We start from the raw sequence: 20,921 nt of genomic DNA on the forward strand, positions 1-20,921 counted from the left end.
TTGCCCTTAGGCTATTTTAGGTCTCTGTAATTTGACTTCTCATTTTTCTATTTTCTGAATCTTAACTTTATCTTCCCATGTGATGAAGTTAGGGCTGCTGGTGGCTGTAACATGTGTTTTACCTAATTGGCCAGCAGGCCCTAAACCAAAAGTGTGGATGATTTCTTCTCTGCCCAGCTGCTTTAGTCACTGTTTTAAAAAAGAAAACGTACTAGCTCAAAGTGCCAGAAGTGAATCAGTTACCTGACTGGTTTAGGTAATGTGTGTGTAAGATAAACATACAGCCCATGTGGCTTTTTTCCTGTGCTTTACGGCAGTCTCTTTAATTCTCCTATGCCATTAACAAATAATGCCTTAACTCTTCATGAACAACTATTTATATGCATTTTTAGTTTAGTTTTTTTTTTTTTTTTTTTGTAGTAAAAGGGCTGTAATTTATAGACTAATGGCATTATGGGACAACGTCTTAGAGTGTAAAGAAATGTAGATGCAAAAGGAAGAAGGTGGATTAATCTTCTCAATAGGAAATTTACTGATAAAAACCAAAAAATGTCTGTTTTGAAAAGAGAATCACTGCAAAACTTGTGTTGCTTGTAAGTAATTTACTGTGGTGCATTTGTTGCTTGGTTCTTCGTTATCCTTCTTGTGCAAGGTGTGTGATGTGTTTTATCCGAGTATAAAGAATTCAGTTCTCAGATTAATTGAATTTGATATTAAACAAAGGTAATGTTTTAGTGGAGCTAGAAATTATTGAAATAGAAATTATTGTCTTATTTTTGATGTTTTGCAAGATGTGTTTTGCAGTATGAGAATTTGCTTTAGAAATGTGCAGTAATATTGATTTTTATATAGAGGGTACTCAGAAGCTGTGAATGCAAGTTCAGCAGTTCAGCTGACCCTTGTTCAGCAGGCAGGATGAGAAAACACTGGTATGTTCTACTTGGTTTGCATAAATGCTTGCTTTGAGCTTCTGAGGGAAATGTGATGTGGAGGTGCTGACTCTGCCTGTGCACTGGCAGTGTGTGAAATCACTGGTGGACCTTCAGTGGTTCTGTCCCTTCCAGCTGTGCCAGCAATGCCAGGAAATGGCTCACCTGGAGCAGTGTTTAACAACAGGAGTTGTTTCTTGTGGCTTTCTGCATGTTTGCGTGTGATCTTACACTACCTGTTTATAGACAGTATCAGTATTTTGCTAGTTACAGTCTTAATTTTATTGCTGCCAGTTAGAGGTCTTTCCTTACAGCTAAACAGTCATTAGTTACTTCTGACAGTGTATCAGACTGTTCCAAGGTACTTGAGACATGGAAGTAGAAAAGCTCAAGTTCTAGTTGCCTTATACAAAAATCCCTGTCTCCAACTTCAGGTTTCCCTAATTTCAGGTACAGCTGTTAATATTTTGGCACTGGTGGCTGCACCTGTGAGTGACTGCTATTTCAGGCTGAATAGTATTTGAAAGTAATTTGATGCAGGGAGTTCCAGCACTGCTGCAAAAAACATTATCTTGAAAATTAGCTGTTTGAGCTCATTCCTCATTTTATTATTAACCTTTTATTGTGAGTTTTGAAACCATTTGGGGTGAGGTTCCCAAAATAGCACAATCTTTAGTGGAAACATTTACTTTTGATTAGGTGCTACAGTATTGATCAGAGAAGTCTGACAAGGGGAGCACTGGAGAACATGCCAGCTTCAAGTTCCTATCTGTATGACTGACTCTGCAAATATAATCCCTGGGGCATCCCTGCTTCAGTGACACCACAGAACATGTCTGTCCTCAGTGTCAGTGAAATTGGCTTTTTCACCAGAGGGCAAGTAACAGCCTGAAAAGGGAAAACTCAAGGGGCTGCATTTGCCAGCAGCTGCTGCTGGAAGCTCTGCTTGGGAAATAAGTATGTTCCTCTTGCCTGGCTGTCAGTAATAATTCCCCTGTCCTGTCCCTCCCTTCAAAGCAAACAAGGAAGCTCCCAGTGTTAGTGGTGGTTGGGTATCAGGCTGTTTACCTGTGCTCTACCCAGGTGATGTAGCTGCTGGCACAGCCCCTTCATGGGCTGGCTGAAGTGACTGAAAAAACCAGCAGGTCTGTTGAATTAAGATGAAAAACAGAACATGCATTTTTTGCATGGATGAAAAAGGATAATCCTTTTTTTGCATGCATATTATCTTTTGATGACTTCTAGTCTGTCTCTGAGCTGGAAGCTGGCTTTCAGTAGATATGAAATTTTATTGACTCATTTTGCCCCCTTCTATTGTAGTTTATGAAGTACATAAATATTAGGGTGGGGAAGATTTAAATTGCAGGAAGCTCGCTAAGTATAATTTAGATTAAAAAGAAAAAGTTGCTGGGTTTTCTTTTCCTGAAGAAGTTTTCTCTTTTCCTGCCCCTCAAATTCTACTACAGCAGTATAAAAGGTAAAAGTTCACCTATTTTTGTAAGAGGAAAAAATAGAGGGCTGAGCATGGAGTCTGTTGAAGAATTTTTGATAAATTGAGTAACATTTATCAGTACCTCTAGTGTTTTCCTAGAACATCTTCAAGGCACTTGGATTCCAATCTCCTGCATCATCCTCATTGCATGTTTTACAGATGGGGTTAAAAACTGCCCAAGGTCCTCCACTGTTTCAGGCTCTGCTTTGTTGTTATTTTTGTCATAATGTTCTCCTTGGTAAATTTTCAATATTTATTTCTGTTTTGATTCAGGATCTAGAAAAACTCTCCAGTCACTACTAATCAGGATGAAAACTCTGAGGACCTTGTGGCTCTTGAGGCCCTTTATGCTTTTTATATACTTGTAGCTGGAGCTGAGCATTGCAAGAAAGCTCCCTCTATGTAGGGTAATAGGATTACTTGTCTGTTCCAAACAGAACTGGAATCTGGGCAAAGACATCAGTTGTGAAGACTAAAATCAAATTATCTGACACTGTGAAGCTGTGCTGTTTAAGCAGTAGGTACCTCTTTGTTATAAAAGGGCCTCCAGGTGACTTTTGGTGTGCATAATTAAGTTCATTCTGTTGCAATTATCTTCAAATAGATTATCATCTGTTCTGTGGAAACTGTAGTAAGGTGACTACTGGCCAAGAAAAGACTGCTGGAGTGGAGAAGGGGGTGGTTTATTTCCCTGTATGTTCTCCCCTTCTAGTCAACTCCTAAATTACACTAATTATCTTAATAAGGTGAGATGGCAGATACATATGAAGTAAACTATATCTAGTTTCCTAGATTACTGGAAAAAATCATTATGTGATCCACTTGGAGTATGTTATTAGTCACTGTATGAACGTGCAACATTAAATTATGGCCAAGGTTGCATTCATATTAGTGGATTTTGTCCATTGTTTATTAATTTAGGACCCTCCATAGTTGTTCCCTGTTAAAGTTTACTGAGGACAGAGTTAGATTAAAAGAGAGGGCTCTATATCTCTGCAAGAGAATTATCAATCTGGCAACAATATTTGCCAAACCAGTGAAGTAATTCCTTGATTTAAACAGCCCCTATTACATTTTGTTAAGTTGCATTTGCTGTTGTGCACTCAGGAATATTTTGCTTTATAGCCAAATTTATTTGTCTATACCAAGCCTGTCATCTTTTCTGAAATTATCATCTTTAGTGGAGAAAGCCATCTGTTAATTGTTGAAAACTCAGTAAGTTCTAGGAAATCATGTAATTGGCTTTGAATTCTCCATATATAAATGGCTATAAAAAGTGTAACTGTCCTAATGTTTAAAAAAAATTAAATGTGCCTTAAATTTCTTGTGTTTGAGCAAACTGGAGTGACACTACCCTTTTCTGTTTGAACTTGAAAGCAGTAGGCAAGTCATAACATAAAAATCTAAATGTGCCCTTGTCATGTTTATGCAGGATTCCCCAGCCTCAGTACTCATTTTCCTGGTGAACACTGAGATCTAGTGTTCACCTTTGCTTTACTGAATCTGTAACAAGTGAAGTTTGACTTCTTGGTGGACAAAAGAGACATTAAAATGCAGTTATTTTAAGAAATGTACCTTCACTGTCCTTCTGACCTGAGCTATACAAGAATCACTCCAGTATATTTGTGGTTTTGTTTAATAGTTGCAAGTGGAAAATAGCTCCTGAGATCAGAGCTGTAGACTTTCAGTTTGTGCTATGCCTCTTGTCCTGTGAGTGGTGTGAGCAGGAAGAGTTTTGTGTAATGCAGGTGTGCAGTAGCTGAGGGGAGAGGCACTGCCAGGGCACAGCAGCTGGACACCTCCTTAAACACATATCAGCATTAGGAGTAGTTCAGGCAGCTGGAGGTTGTTCAGCTTAAAACCATCTGATCTGTGAAGGCATAGTTTGAAAGCCATGCAAATCCTAGAGTCATTACTGAGAATATTCCATTTTAGAATCAGCTTCGGGTTTTTAGACATCTTTGGCATTTGCAATGGTTTAGTAATATCTTGCTGCAGTTTTCACCCAGCTAATGTTAACTCCTTTATCCAAATGCTCTGTCTGCATTAATATTTAACAGAGCTGGAAGTATTGCAAAATACTTTCAGTTTCGAGGGCAGCATGGACAAACAAAACATTAAAACTGTAATTACTTCTGAGACTAACTGAATGAGCTATGAAGTTACCTTTAGAAACAATTCTTTTGTTTTCTAAATTTGAGCCTTTGTGGCAAGCATATGTGAAAACTAGGCTGTGTTTGAACTATCCATTTAGCAGCTATCCAGATACCTTTAAACATGACAGCTGAAAACGAGACAAGCATTCAAAAACACATGATGCATACAAATCAGCTATGTGTGAACTGTATTTTCACAAAGAAATTAAATAAGAGTCATTAATGCAAGAGCTTTATATACGCTGTCCATTTGTTTTGCATTCAGTAGCAAACTAGCAAGTACTTGAAGAAGTGTTGGATTTTTCTAGGTCAACCACAGATTCCTACAGAACATTCCTTTTTATGGTGTTAGATACCTTATAAATGGAGTTACTGAATCATCATTGATAGGTAGCTTATGTTGTTATGTTGATTGTATTACTATTTAATGTGTTAATATATGTATTTTTTTTGACTGTCATGGTCTTGATTTTTTTGGTGTTTGTGTTGTACCTCAGACATGTCGTGCCCCAAAGACTGTTTGCTGGCTTAGCATCCAAAGTTTCTTCCAAGACTTAGCTCACTTGATCCTTGCTTGTTTAGGAGAGGATTGCTTTAGAAGTCATGATCATGACCTTCTAGAACCTTACCTTAGGAACGCTCCTAAAAATACTGCATTTCAAAGACCTGCCATCTTAGTCCTGCAGTCATTAGAAATAACTTATATGTGCACTTGGGATTTATTTGGGAAGTGTCTTAAAAGGAGTTTTCCCTTATGTCAGATTACATATAAAATCTTAGTTTTTCCAATTTTTTGTCTTCATAGGCCAGAAGTAAAATTTGGATGAAGTGAACTAACCAAGTTGCCGTCATGAGCAGGAGCAAGCGTGACAACAATTTTTACAGCGTTGAAATTGGAGACTCAACTTTCACCGTATTGAAACGGTATCAGAATTTGAAACCAATAGGATCAGGAGCACAAGGGATAGTATGGTAAGGTTTCTTTAAAATTTAAATGTACCTTTAGGATTCCTTAACATAGTTTTTTGAGTGTTTATGTTACAGAGCCAGGAGTGTGGAGAATTACCTTTTACAGGCAAAACAGCAATGGTAACTGGTGACCATTTTTCCTCAGCAAAGGCTTGCTGTTGCTTTTTTGACCTGTTCCACTTTAGAATTGATGCCCTTCTGTGCAAATTCAGCCAGTTGTGCTGAGTCCTGTAAATTAATGGGTGAAAAAGAAACTGGATAAAGAAACTAATCCTAATTCTAAACCACACTGCTTGCAGTGAAACAAAAGGCAGAAATACTCTGTATAATATTTGCTGCTTGTAAATATTCACGCTACTTGAAATGGCTTGTTAGGAGTCTGTTTCACAATCTGAGCAGTCCTTGATACCAATGAGTGAGCATTTGGGATGCTGGAAGTGCCTGATGCAGTTTGGGAAAGTATGACCTGACAGTGTCATTCTTTGAAGAAGAGCTCTGCTGTGTGGACTGAAAAGTGCCCAGTTGATTTAAGTTGTTGACAACTAGCTGCTTGTAGCCACTGTTTCTTGTGCAGTGGCATTGCCTCAAAGAGAAACATTGGCTTAACCTTCCTGGAAGCTTTTTTGAATGTTTGAGAAGGATCTAAATATCACAGGACCTTGCCAATTTTTCAGTTTATTGTAACTCTTAAGATGTTCACCAGGTACATAAAAATACAAAAGCATCAAGGAAGAGAAAAGGGAGAATGTAATCTCAGTTCTGTCACCTCTTTACTACCTTGATCTTGATCAGTGTAAAGATAATACGTGATATAGGTGGGTTTTTAATTCATGTTTATGTTTTAACAGGATTAATAAAACAGTGTAAAAAGTGTAAATGTAAATTTGAAGAAAAAAACACTATAAAGAGTTGTTTTCTAAATGGTAACTTCTGGCATTAAGATTACTGTTATTAACTAGCAGCAACAGAATAACTGATCTGAATTTTGTTTGCATGTGTGTTAACAGACTGAGGATGTAGACAGTTGCTTGACTGGTTTGTTTAGTTGCAATAGAAATGCCAATAAAAGCTTTAGTTGTTGTTACTGTCCTTCTGATGGCCAGTCATATGTTAACTACTGCCTGTTTTCCAAATTTATTATCCTTCTTAGAGCAGAGATCCCAAAACTGACCATGTAGTTACTCTAGGGCCATTCTGTAGTTGCTGCTAGTGGTGTAATTGAGGCCTTTTTAGTTAAATTGCAGCTTTTCCTGATGAGGACTGTGGTTAAATCTTGCTCATGTGTCTCCATTAAGGTGCAGTTCTTTGGATTAGAGTTTTTGTTGTCTGTGGTGATGGTTTGTATTTGTTTCTTTTTTGTTGTTGTTGTGACTGATCCTACTTGATTTGGAGGAATATTAAGTAGATGGCCTGATACTGAAATAGGCTCTAGGCTTCTGTTATGTACAGGGAATGCAGAAGTTTAGATACTAGAAAGGAGTCCCATGTTGGCCACCTGTCCTAAAATAATCCTTATCTTTGGGGCAGGTGGGGGAATTCCAGTTATAGTGGAAAACATACATCAAAGGAACTTACGAGTACATGTTGTTCCCATTCTTTTTCTTTAGTAGTGTCTAGGGGTTTTGTTGATGATAAATTACAAATCATTCAAGCCTACATGCATACAATCCACTTCTTAAAGTAGTGAGTTGGATTTAATAGATCCTACTGTTTACTGGCAGATATTCTTCATTAGATTGGAGTACTGTTCTTGAGAAGAGACAAGAAAATAATATTTCCTTTGCTGAGATTTTTTTTTAGTAACTGATAAATATTTTCTGAGTCTGCACAGCAGTCATCTGTTATATTAGCTCTTACAGGAAAAACAAGCCATGCCTTCCTGTCCTGGAAATGGGATATGTAAGGGAGTTGTCTCCAATAGCAGTCTTCATCAGTTAAACAGCCTGTGTCACTGAATCGTATGACACTGTTGGCATTAGTCTGTAAACAAAATGTTGGGGTTTTTTTCACCAAGTTAAAACCAGTGACATCTAGAGGTTAAAGCTTTCTTAGCATTTTTTTTATCTTGACTTTGATGCTGTCATTGTCATCAGGATATTAAGCAACTACATAATTTAAAGCATGGGACCTTTTTATAACCTACTTTTCCTGCCTTCTCCCTTTTAATGTGAAGATTTTATGTAAAATTGATGTGCTTTTTATGTTTGAAGTGTTTTGGATCTTTTGTAGGTGGTCTGTTCTTGAGTGCCAGTGAGTGGCAAGAACTCAGTATCTTTGGAAGCAGAAGTACTGCATTATATTGTAGAGATTGTCATGTGTTAATGCTCTGAAGCTGGGAAATATTTTTAAATTTTGAATCTCACAGCATACAAGAGCACTTTGCTATATCACATTCCTAAAGCTGGATAACACTGAAGATTTGGGGTTTCTGCAGACATGATACAAATTAGCTGAAAACGTTTGCTACTGCCACAGCTTAAAGGACCTTGACACTAGAGATGTAATAATGTTATTTTTAATTACAGTGCAGCTTATGATGCCATCCTTGAGCGGAATGTTGCGATCAAGAAGTTAAGCCGACCGTTTCAGAACCAAACCCACGCTAAAAGAGCCTACAGAGAGCTTGTTCTTATGAAGTGCGTTAATCACAAAAATGTGAGTGCAGAGCTCTCCTTCAGATGTTGAAGAATTACCTGGAAGGTTATCCTTTGAAAAAGTCTGGAAAGTGACTTCAGAGGAGATTTCTATTGCGCAGCTGTATCTCCATGATAAGTACAGAAAGGTCTTGCAGAAGAGCTATTATTGACTAGTTTTAATACCTGCCCAATCTCTAAATACCCCTTTCAAACTCAGCAAGGGAGTCAGTGTTATATTGCTAAAATTTATGAGCAGCTGTCAAGTAAGTGTACCATGGCTGGTAAGTGCATCCTGCTGCTAGACACATAGGGGAAAAAAGTAATAGGCTGTAATACCTTTTTTTTTCTCCCCCTGGTGCATGAATGAGTTTAGAATCCTCTATTGTGATAGCAGTAGCAGTCCAGTATTTATGAAGCTGTGCAGTAGACAAGATCACAGGAATGGGAAGCAAATAGGTGATAAATTTATTGGAGTTGAACTTAAGAAGGCTGGTGTTGGCCATTTTCTTCCTTCAGAGTCAGATGTGTGCAGTCTACTTTACCTTTTCTTTTAATTCCCCATCAGAAGGATAAAATTTCTCCTGGCTACTAGGGAGGGAGAGTGTCATAGGAAACTTACTCGGTCTTTTGGCTTTTTGGGAAAATTTTGTAGTTTAAAAAAACTTTTGGGAAAGTTTTGTAGTAAACAGGTGGTTTATATGTGGATTCACTGAAGGATGTTCCACCTAATAGCATAATTTGCATGGTGACGAACTATTGCAAGTCTGCCTGATTCTTGACGAGTAGTACCTTGGCCTCTTTCTATACATCCTATCCATTCCTAATGCAAAATGTCCTAAAGCATCTCTAAGAACCTGTTCTTCTGTTTGGATGAAGTTGTTTCTTCACCTCTGTCAGTGGCAAAGTGGTATCTTTTAGGGAGTCTTCATCTGTTTTAATTTTATTATTCCTCATGTACAAAAAAAATCTTACCAGGTCTTCAAACTGAAAGTAGGATGAAGGGAAAGAGTGACTAAGCTACTTAGGTTTTAAGATTTGAATATCATCTTATTAACACACAGAGTGTCTTTAGATTATGTGATTTGTGGAGGAAAATACTCCTTTCAAAGGCATTTGGGTCTGTTTACATCATGTTAGGCCTGGTTGAGCTACTGAGCATCTTGAGCCTCAGTGTATACCAGGAGGTTCATATCAGAATAATAGTTACCAGTTTTAAAATGTTGACTCTGCAACTTTTTTATTACTATGGTACAATTACCTTCCTCTCCTGCTCCCTGCAGATAATCGGCCTACTGAATGTGTTCACACCACAAAAATCCCTGGAAGAATTTCAAGATGTGTAAGTCAGATTTGAGCTAAAGCTGAGAACTTATTTTATGAAAAGATGATTAAGAGAGAGAATACAGTAAAATGGCAGTATTATCTGATTATTCTTTTTTTTTTCTTTGTAAGCTACATAGTGATGGAGCTCATGGATGCAAATCTCTGCCAGGTGATTCAGATGGAGCTGGACCATGAACGAATGTCCTATCTTCTTTATCAAATGCTGTGTGGTATCAAACATCTTCATTCAGCTGGGATTATTCATAGGGTAAGTGAACTAAAATGTATAATTTGCATTGCACCTGCTTTTTTCTTGAGTATTTAAAAGATAAAAGAAGTTAGAAATAGGAGCATGAAGGGTGTTTCCTAGCCTGTCCCATAGGCAGGGGGAGAAAGCTGAAGGGAAATCATCACACTTTTTTCCAGGATAATTCTGGAATGAGCCTTTTAAATGTTTAAATGATTTGGTAACCATCTGCACAGAGCAAACTGAAGATTGTTTTGCAGTGAGTTGCATTACCTCCTCTTATTCTCTATAATAATCTACTTTAGTAGTCATGGCAGGAAAGGATATCTGGAAGTATCTCTGCCTTTATTGTTTTGGTAACCAAACCTGAAATTCCACCTTTGGAAAGAACTGCCCATTTTATTTCTCCTCTTTTACTAGCAGAGTAATGAATAACTACCTGAAATGTCCAGATAAGATGATGATGATGATGATAAAGACTTGTCATTGGAACTTGGATAACACTTGTGTGTCACAAATCATTCACTCAGATGGTTAACAGGCAAAACTGACTACAGCTTTTTAAATGGCACGTGTGTGTTGCAATTTAGTCAAGAAATTTTGAATTTAATGTTGCTTGTTCAAGTGAGCATCTTGTATGTAATGGTATATAGATTAAAAATTGCTTGAGATTGTCTGGTTATAACTTCTGTGCACTGCCATAGGAATTGCTGTGTTAGGATGCTTGTCCAGGTCAGTGGTCCACCACATTGTGACTGGGGTGTTGAATGGTTTGCAAGCTGGAGCTGCAATCTGACACTTCTGTTCAGTGTGCCATCTTTTCCCAGGGAAACAGGGACAATTATTTGAATGGAAAATAGAGCTTGAATGGGCAAATCCTGCTTCCTTTTGCTCAGCTAGTTCTAGTACTCATCAGCTGCTTCATTCCAGTGAGGAGCTCAAGGAATGAAGGTGAAACCTTCCTTCTCATGCAATTTCACTGAACTGCTGTGTGGGAAGAGATGGGCAAGGGAGGGAGAGGCATTGTCTGCAACCAGGCATTGTACCTGATGCTGCTTGGTCTGCTTGTGGGCGTTTGAGATAGGTCACGTGGGCCTTTTGCACTATTATGGGAATGCTCAGCAAAACTAGATTGTTCCACTTACTGTTGTGGTACTATATTGCCTATGACTGAAAATATGCAGCCCCTGGTGTTCCAGTGTCATGTGTCTGTAGGTCTGAAATAATGGTTTGCATACAGTTTCACATTTCCTCTTTAGTATTTACCTGTGCAAGATTAATGCTGTTTATTTTCCTAGGTCTTTTTTAGTTTCAGAAAACAGTGTATTGTCTGGATGTGCTAGAGTACATAAAGTAAGAATGCCTCTCTGTGGATCTTAGCACAAGCTTAAGGGGGCTTCTAAAAGTGTGCTTGCCTCAGGGTGGTTTGTACTCCTCTGAAGTGGGCATTGATCCTGTAGAAGTTGTGGATAAATTTAAACATTTTTACATTTACAGAAAAGAAGTAACTACTTAAGTAGTCGGGCAAGAGTAAAGACAGCTTTGAGGACAGAATTCCTTCCTCTGTAAATATGGGTTAAGTCTTTGAAATGCTTCCTATCATACAGGGATAAAGTATCCTAAGAAAACTAAATACAATTGTAAATAGCACCATATGTATGCATGAGTGCTTTTAAAGGACATGTGCAGATGCTTTTGAAGGACATTTCACTTGCTTGCCTTCCTGGTAGATTTTCAGCTGACAGCTTCTTCTTAGACTTTGTTAGAAGATTGTGGATATTCAGACACAGCGTTACCTGCTAAGTGCATTGTGCCTCTTTGCTTCAAGATACAAAGTGTCAAAGTTTTGTTTTTCTGTGGAGGAAGCTGGACAAAACCTTGGAGTATAAGGAAGATATCCTGCAAAGGGGCATGTGTCACACAGACCATGTGGCTGCAGTGGTAACTCTTTGTACCATAGAATTAAGTGGTTTTTTTTGATAGCAAGCTAGAGACATGGAACAGAGATCAAACACAAAGAGTTTCATTCAACTTCGCCTTGAAGTTGTAGGGGCAAACTCAGTTGCTGTATCAATGGGTAAAGATTTGACCATAACTTTGCACTGACTTCAACAGATGTTGTCCAATTAACATTACTGTGTTCCAAACATTTTGCAGAGAAGCAATTTCCAGCCAGTATAGAAGTGCACGTTCATTTATATTTCATAGTCTGAGGATGAATGATCAGCATTGCAGAGTTGTGCCTCACTGACTTTCTGAGGGACACAGAGTGGCTCATTAGTCTCGCATGGAGGCTCTGAAACATTGAATTCTGCCCAATTTTGAGTACTTAACAAGGGGCCTAATTATGGAAACCCTTCACAAACCTTCTGTTAGAACGAGAAAAGCCCCCAAGAAGCCATGAATTACCCTCCAGAGATGTCCCTGTCTCCTTCTTTGGCTAATGCGGAGACGGCCATGCAAGAATCCGTTTCTTTAGCACTGACATTTTACATCTTCAAGGTTCAGTGAGAAATTTTCTGCTATAGGTTCTGGTTATATTTATCCATCCTAATTAATCTGATCACTCCCAAAGGAGCTTTTTAGTTTCTGTTTATTTAACAGAAGATATATATATATATAAAAGAGATGCAGGTTTTGCATCTCTGCATGAATTTTAATGTAGTGTAAGTCAATTAATCATTTTGATCCTAGGCTTCATGACAGCTACATGGTGTTCAGAAATAAGAATGGACAGCATTTGGTAAGCAAAGAGAAGATCTCTTAACATTTTGAGTGCTAATCCTGTAGCTTTGGGGAGGATGAGTGTAGTTGATACCCTGAGCATGCACCTGGCATTCTGCAATGAACATCCTGAAAATAATAAGTGTGTAGAAATAAAGCTGATAATATAAAGGACGATAGCAGAATCTGAAAAATGCATATTAAATGGCCAGAAGGCCTTATAGAACTTAAATTAATTTGTGATATTTGAGAATATTTTAAGCTGAAGTTGTCTGCAGAGTCTTTGTGTGGAATATGTATGTATGCAAGACTTATAGCTAGTCATTAAAATTCTGCTGTACTGGAATTCTTTTGTTGTTTCCTTTCGATCTTTAATGCAGTTTTCTTAGCATTATGAGGAGATTGCTGAAAGTCATCCAAATGCAAATGAAAACTACATAAATCTGGCAGAAATCCACCTTTAAGTCTTTAAGAAACAATGACAGGGCTACTTATCAAATGCTAGGGCTACTGCTCAAGTGCTGGAGTTCTCAGTCACATCTCAGATTTTTCCCTCAATAATCTCAGTAGAGTGTGGGCAGGAAGTACCTTAGTCTTATCTGTGTTGTCCCATGTGCTGTGAATGATTTTATGATTGCACAGTTATTCTGAAGTTACTTTATAATATTTACTCTGTGACATTCAGGTATGTGTAAGATCCTGCTGAGGTGATGACAGAGAAAGCCAGTGCAGTGTTTGTATAACTAAATGTTGCAAAGCCACTCTTGTCAATAGGGTTCAAGTGCAGAGAATAGTTACCGTGTTGCTAACCAAAATGATCTGAAGCATGTCAGCATTTTCCACTCCAATTTAAGGATTGTGTTAATTTTTGGCAGTTTTCAATGATGCCTTTTTGGGTTTGGTTGCCAAACTTAATATAAAACCAAGTCATAAATTGGAATCTAAAACCATGTGGGCATGGAGATTTCTATTCAGAGAAATATATTGATTCAAAAGAGGTAATGTAACATCAACTAGCAAATGAACCTTTTACATTCATTATAATTCTAATAATTCTTGTATCAAGATGATTATTGAATCAAGTAATTGTCATGTTACTTGTGTTCTGCATTGTAGTAATAATTATTGTTCCAGTGAGCAGTTTCTAGGCCTTTCCTGAGAGCTAACACTTCTTACTAACCTCAATTTATTTCAGACATTGCTAACATATCTTGTAATGCTGGTTGTATTTTCCTTCTTTAATTGCTATATAAATCTACAAGCACAATAAAGGAATTAATTCTGTAATCTGCTGAATGCACTTAATACAAGGGGGAAAAAGCTGCAGTTATAGCAATAACCTAGTTGTGTGCATGGGATTTAATGTTAGCAATATTATCTTTTTAAAATGTGAACCACAGGCTACTTTGTGCTTGTCTTAGCAGTCATATATGATGTTTCTTTTTAAAGGATTTAAAGCCCAGTAATATAGTAGTAAAGTCAGACTGCACTTTGAAGATTCTTGACTTTGGACTGGCCAGAACTGCAGGAACTAGTTTTATGATGACGCCTTATGTAGTGACTCGTTACTACAGAGCACCAGAGGTCATCCTAGGGATGGGATACAAAGAAAACGGTCAGCAAATATAGTCTTTCTTTGGCATAGCTTTATTATTTTTTTTTTGTTTGGCACACCACATTTTACATGTTAATGTTTTTTTCAAGCTGTAGAAATTTTATAAATTAGTCTTGTGACCAAAATGCAGATTCTGGATACACCAATTTGTTTATTCAATTCAACCCATTAGAAAATGTTTGCATTTAATAGGAGAAGAAATCGAGGGCCTTGTTTGTTTAAAAATTTAAATAACTTCCTTGGTAAATTATATGACATCCAGGAAAAAGTAGAAGTATATTTTCATAATATGTGGTATGTACTTTGATGTACCTTCATCTGACTTAATTCCTGGTGAAGAAGAAATTGTAATTCTTCAGTAGATATGTGTACTAAATTTGATGCTAAATAACTGTATTGGGTATGGCCTTTCAGGAGACAGGGAGCATAAAGTCTACTGAGGAACAAACAAGATTACCTACTGTAGCATTGCTTTCTGTTAAAATCAGCCTCCTTTAAGCCTTTTGCACTAAGTTCTTAATGTTGCTGAAGAAAAACTCAATAATATACTTGAGACAAGCCTACAGAGAATACTGTCAGAACGGCAGTACATGCATCATATATTCTTGAGGTCCATGACAAATTCCAGGGGAATTTTACTTGGCATACACTTCCTCCTGACCATACTTGCTCTGTGACCAGTCTGCCTCTCAGTATCTTCTACAGGAAAATAAAAAAGATCTGTCTTTTGAGGGAAACACATCATCAAATACATTGCACCTGCAAGGAAACAGTTTGTGGTACCCATTAGGAGAACCAGGTGTGGTGACATTCCTGACACTCCATTGGAGCAGCCTGATTCTTGCTGCCATTTCACTGCTGTGCTGTCCCTGTGCTCAGGCAGTTCCCTGCTTTCATTGTCATCCCCTCAAGCTGGCAGTGCCCACAGGTCACCCTGTGTGTTTCAAACTCTGCTGGCCAGGCCTCCAGGGAGGCCCTGAGCTGTCTCCTGCAGGTGTGAGGTGTGGTTCCTCACCTCCTGACACAACTGGGGCTTGCTCTGCTTTTCAGTATTCCTAACACAGTCTTCAAACCTGCCTGACAACTGCATACCATTGCAGCAAGTGACTTCAGGCTGTCTGTGAATGGTACTAGCAATGAAAGAACCCAGCTCAGAGGAATGAGAGTGGATCTCTTGAGATGTTTGTTTGGATTGTTAGTGTGCATGACAGAGCCTACATTTCTTCAAATGTCCTCCATGGTCGACTGTTTTTCCTGTAATTTAGGAGTCACAGGCTGAGTACAGCAAGTAAGTTATTTAATTCCTAAAGTTTTCTAAATTGGCAAATTTAATTTTGTCCTTTTTTCTCCCAAGACTTTATATTGGCTATTTAAGGGACATTAAAGAAAACTACCTAAAGCTGTAGTAGTGAGTCATGCAGCTGCCTTACAGAAGGAATTGATAAAGTCAGAAGTTTTCTAACTCAGCTTGCCCAGTTTAAAATTTTCTCTTAAATAAAAAGTAATTTTGGGTTGCAAAAGCATGAAACATTCTTTCCACTACTGGACTTAGACTGTGTTCTAGGGTGTCCTGTCCAGCTTGCGACAGTCCTGTTCCTTATGGAAGCATGAGTTGTGTTGTGCATCATAAATAATAATTTACTTTCATTTGAAAATCTATCACATCTTCCCAAAGCTAAATACATGGTCACTGAAATGAGAGTGGCACTTCTGGAGAACGTAAATGTATGGAGTGAGTCCAAAGACAATTGCATTTCCATATGTACTGTTCTCATTAAAAGGCAGTTTATGTGAGCTGTTAAGTCTTCTGTGCCAAGGAGTTTGTGGAGCTGCCATGACAGGGAGATGGGCATCAAGGATACACTTACAGTAAGAACCATGGGCTCTCCACGAGCCTCACCTGTTAGTATTGATGCCTTCTATAGCCCATTACACCCAAAGTTAAACTGTGAACTTACTTAGTGTGGAGTTAAATATTGAAAATTGACAGTTTTCTAATGGTTACAGGGTTGTCTGGCAGTTTCCTGCAGTTTGTGCCCTGCTGAACTTGTGGGAGGATTGCAATATATATTTTGATGACTGAGATCATGAACTGCAGGGTTACATTTTTTGGTGCTATACTACACAGATACAAAATCTTCAGTTATTTTAAAACTAGAGAGCCCAAAGAAACACAAAGAATTAACTTTTAAGCAGGCTTTGTTTGGGATGTCACAAGATGTTTGGGGGTGTCACGTTAAGAAACCGACTAAAGGATACCAGAACTGCTTGTGCACATGCTCCTTAATAGATTTATACTCTGTTATGTCCATGATTATCAGGAAGGCAACACTGAAAAGCAAGGAAAGCCCTAAACACTATGAAACAACTACTTTTTCATTTCCTGCTAGATAGATTTGGTTTAAACTTCATTTTCCCATGGTATTTTTTCTCCTAGAGTTACAGAAATCAGTAAGTTCACTTCACAGGCTTAAGAATAAAATGGACTCCTTATGACAGCACTCGATTTTTTTAAAAGTATTTTTCAGATCTGTAATGGGATTTTAGTCTTCTGTAAAAGTATTCACAGTAGCATTGATTCAGCTTGCTACAAAAGTCAGAGAACTGTAATTAGATAGGTTTTTGTTTGATTATAGAAAGCAGTAAGTCAAAACATCTGAAGTTTGGTTTTGTAGGGATACTGAAAGAATGGTAACTTTATCATGTTGGACACCAGCTAATTACAAGAGATTTAGGTATATTTTGGGTTGTGATGGCAGCAGGTTGTTTGCAGATCAAAAAGTCAACATTCAGTATTTTATTTAAACAGTCAAATGCAAAACTTGGCTCCTTTGGGTCTCTAATCCAAATAATATGTACTTAAGTATTTGAAAAAAGTTTTTAAAGGAAAAAGAGCCCTAAATTAAGGTGTTGGCAATATTTTTTTAAATGAGCAAGGCCCTTAATTTTGACCTATTAATATGCACAACTATGATCTATCATATTATCTAGATGCTATTTTAGAGGAACTTTAATAAATAAAGGAGAAGGAATATTGAAAAATAAGAAGCAATATTGTTTGCATGACATTGTTGAGCTCCTTCAGGACAGAAATTCTTACTATACGATTATTGTCACTTGAATCCCCCTCTTATCTGCTTAATTGAAATTCCAGTGTCATATTTGACATAAAAGTATTTATAATAAAATTTCATTGTTCTGACTTCAAGAAAACTTTTGCATATGGAATTAACAATACTTCTGAAAGTAACTGCAAAAGAAATTGGCTTACCTGTACAAAGTAAACTTGTGCATCTTTATGTCTTCTGAGTGATTTATTTTAAGGTAATGTAGAAAATGCATATTTCATTTTTAAAAAATTGCTTTTAAGTTTTTCTATTGTATAAATTGTAATTTCAGTGTACCTGGAGACATATTTTAAAACAAATGATTTGAACTGAAAATCTAGGAGCATACTAACATTGTCATTAACTGATCCTCTAAAATTCTAAATGATCTTTTACTGATTCTGTTTGCTTTTTTATTTAAAGCGAGAGAGAGATGCATGGTAATCTGACTTCTAGGGAATACTTGATGTCAATTGTAATTCCTGTGTAATTCTCTTTAAAAGCATGAACTGTTTCAGTAGGCAATATTTTTACAGGTCAGTTTACTCAGTTGCTTTTAGAATTATTCGTACAAGTACAGTGGAATTACTTTCAAGGAATCAATCTGTCTGTGGTGCTTGAATCTGTTCCCTTTGCAGAGATAACTTTGAAGCCTCCAGCCTTGGAGAAGAGCTTTACTCTGCCTGATTCGTGTCTCTCTCTCTCTGCTCAAGCTCTTGCTCTAGCACTATATTAAACAAAAGGATGTTTTTCTGCCTTGTATTTGAGACAGTTAAAAGCTAATCCTTACACATGGTGTATGTTAAACTGTTTTCATTGGTTAATACAAAGACTTGCTCTTCTTCCTGTGCTGTCTCTGCAGTTTATAGGATGCAGTCATGTTATGCTTCTTTTAATTTTAAATGACCGTTTGCTTTGCTTTTCCTTCTTTTTGTGCTACAAACATAGTGGATTTATGGTCTGTGGGGTGCATTATGGGCGAAATGGTTTGCCACAAAATCCTCTTTCCAGGAAGGGACTGTATCCTTGTGCTGCTGCAGCAGGTTGAATTAGTTAGGAAGTGATTAACCTTCTTATTGATGTTGTGTCATGAAGATGCATATTGTACAATTTTTTTTTTTTTATTAAATGAACATGGATTTTTCTTGTGATACACTTCAAAAAAAATCATTTATATTCAGGCTGCACCTAGCAGTAGGACATAGTCTCTGCTGGTCCTGTAGTTAGCATACATTCACCTTCACTCATTTTCATTGCACATGCTTTTTATAGTCACTTCATATGTGTGTGTCTAGATATTTTTATTTATTTTATTTTAATAACTATCTTTTATGTTAATATCATTGCATTTTGTTTTCAGTTGACATTTGGTCAGTTGGGTGCATCATGGGAGAAATGATCAAAGGTGGTGTTTTATTTCCTGGTACAGATCGTATCCTTACCCTTGGCCTGGGATGTAGTTGTAAAAGGTCAAAAGATACTGCAGTGATACAATTCCAGATTAAGGTGGTTCTAATTTTTAAAATACTGGTTTTAAACTGCCTTTTGAAATATCAGTTTGCAAGTTCATTATATACCACTTGGGCAAGCAGACTTATTTTTTTCTTTTTCCTTTTTTTCCCCCTCTTCTTTTCTTTTTCCGGTGTAAATAGTCCCTGTCCATTACTTTTGAATGTTGTCACACTTAAGTCAGACTTCTTTTTGTTTAGATGGTGTTTTCTTGGTTCATATGCATTGGGTTTTACTTCAGAATTCATTTTTATGTAGTAATTTACTAATCTTGTTTAGTGCCTGAGCATGTTAGTAGGTATTCTTTGCATTTTATAGAGAATGTTTACCAAAATTCCTAACCATCTTCATTAGTTACACTCTGGAGATTTATTTTCTGTATGCAGAAATCATCCTGCAAGGAGCTTTCAGAAATATCTGGTATTTCTGTTTTTCTATTTTGTGAATGGTTTGGTGGTGTCTGTATGGGTTGTCCTGTGAACAGTATTTCAGACAAAGAGTCTACTCCAAACAAACAAACAGATCTAAAGCCTGTAGGTCCTTGCTAAAATGAGTGAAAATAATTGGTCTTTGATATCCTATTTGTTTTATTATTACTTACAGAGTGTTTTTTTAGATGCCATCAGAAATGTTTCTGGCTTTTGGTACAGGTTACTGTTTAAAAATTGATATAGTACCATTTAGGGGTGAAAATGGGGGTGGAGATTTTTGAGCCATGGTAACAAAATCCAGAGCATCTTTACTTTCACACAGCTCTGTCATTGCATGAGCTGCACCAAGCTTTGGTTTATTTGCTGGCCTGGCTTTTCAATTTAGACTTGATGCCATACAACGTAAATAGTTCCATTTGTCAAGGCCTGTATTAAAGCTCAGCAGAGCTTGAGAATCTTTATACAGAGACCTGCTGTTAAGTTTTAAGAATATAAGAGAGGGTGTTCTTCAACCCACTGTTGATTTAGGTAGCCTGGTATCCAGTCTTTGATGGCAGCCAAAGAGAAAAAGTTGGGGAGAATGTGAATGTGTATATAAAATTTTATCTGAGCTCTCCCCCAGTATTTAATAATCTACAACTAGCAATTCCTAGCCAAATTTTACTTTTTTTTGTTTCATTAAATATATTAAATTCTTCTGCCCTGATGTGGTCAGTCTCCCCTTTAGTGTGTAAACTGCTCAGTTAAGATATTCCTTATGCATCCTTGAAACTCTTCAACTTCATTCAAGTCCCTGGCAATATTGTCACTGAACTGTGTGGGCCAAGCCTTGGTTCTTTGTGTGCCCACTGGTGCTGAGTGTTGGTCCTTGGTGAGAGGTTGCCCAGGGCTGGGCTAAGGTACCAAGATGAGAATAAAGGACAAAGCACCCACTTGGGGTCACTGTCAAGAGTGCCTTGGTGATGTGTGCCAGCTTGACTGCTGCCAATGTGTGTTCAGATCAGGGAGCGAGTTCTCCAGGGCCCAGACAAGGACTTTAGTTAAATTTATTGTGTTTAAATATCTTGTGAGTCTTGTAATATTCTGTTTCTCAGAATTATATCCTTTTCTAACTAGTAATGGTTTTGAGTGAAATACATGTTGCCTTGACTACGCTATCATACTCTTGCTTTGTTTCACCATGTAAGAAAGTAGTCCTATGTCATGATGATGAACTTGATACTTTATTATAATTTCCTCTGTTTTCTCTCTTGGCTATTTCATGTGGTTTTAACATAATTTTGTAGCTGAAAACCAGACACTGTTTTTCTTAGCTGCATAACCTTAGATATTGATCAATGGAATAAAGTTATAGAGCAGCTAGGAACACCATGCCCCGAATTTATGAAGAAATTGCAGCCTACAGTCCGAACTTATGTGGAGAACAGACCTAAATATGCTGGATATAGTTTTGAAAAACTCTTTCCAGATGTCCTTTTCCCGGCTGACTCTGAACACAATAAACTTAAAGGTAAGGTCTGTCTTCTGTGTGTTGTATGTTTTAAAAGCTTTAAAACTGTGATATATTGAACAGAAATGTAGCTTGGTTTTGTTCACTAGAGAATCATCCTGCTTAGCTTCTACATAGTTACATCATGAGAGTGGATGAACATGCTGACATGTGTTCTCATATCTTTATGAGACAGCTCCTATTCTTGGAGCTGTCTTTATAAAGACATGTAAATATCTATATTCTTCTCAATGGCAGATGCCAACACAGTTTAGAGAAAAATGGGGGGAGGTT

General features: G+C 37.4%; 1 protein-coding gene across 2 annotated transcripts in view; it reads left to right on the forward strand.

The window, feature by feature from the left end:
* MAPK8 (mitogen-activated protein kinase 8) overlaps positions 1-20,921 on the forward strand; it is a 33,464-nt gene that overhangs the window by 8,749 nt on the left and 3,794 nt on the right. For both annotated transcript variants that reach the window (XM_030241078.2, XM_030241080.2), the window contains exons 2-8: positions 5,383-5,549; positions 8,072-8,201; positions 9,463-9,521; positions 9,635-9,773; positions 13,926-14,091; positions 18,559-18,630; positions 20,466-20,648. In XM_030241078.2, the coding sequence (XP_030096938.1) occupies positions 5,428-5,549; positions 8,072-8,201; positions 9,463-9,521; positions 9,635-9,773; positions 13,926-14,091; positions 18,559-18,630; positions 20,466-20,648 (871 nt within the window). In that variant the 5' untranslated portion in view covers positions 5,383-5,427. The remainder of the gene's footprint in view (positions 1-5,382; positions 5,550-8,071; positions 8,202-9,462; positions 9,522-9,634; positions 9,774-13,925; positions 14,092-18,558; positions 18,631-20,465; positions 20,649-20,921) is intronic.

The sequence above is a fragment of the Serinus canaria genome, chromosome 6, assembly GCF_022539315.1.
Source record: "Serinus canaria isolate serCan28SL12 chromosome 6, serCan2020, whole genome shotgun sequence".
In the NCBI taxonomy this organism is placed as follows: domain Eukaryota; kingdom Metazoa; phylum Chordata; class Aves; order Passeriformes; family Fringillidae; genus Serinus; species Serinus canaria.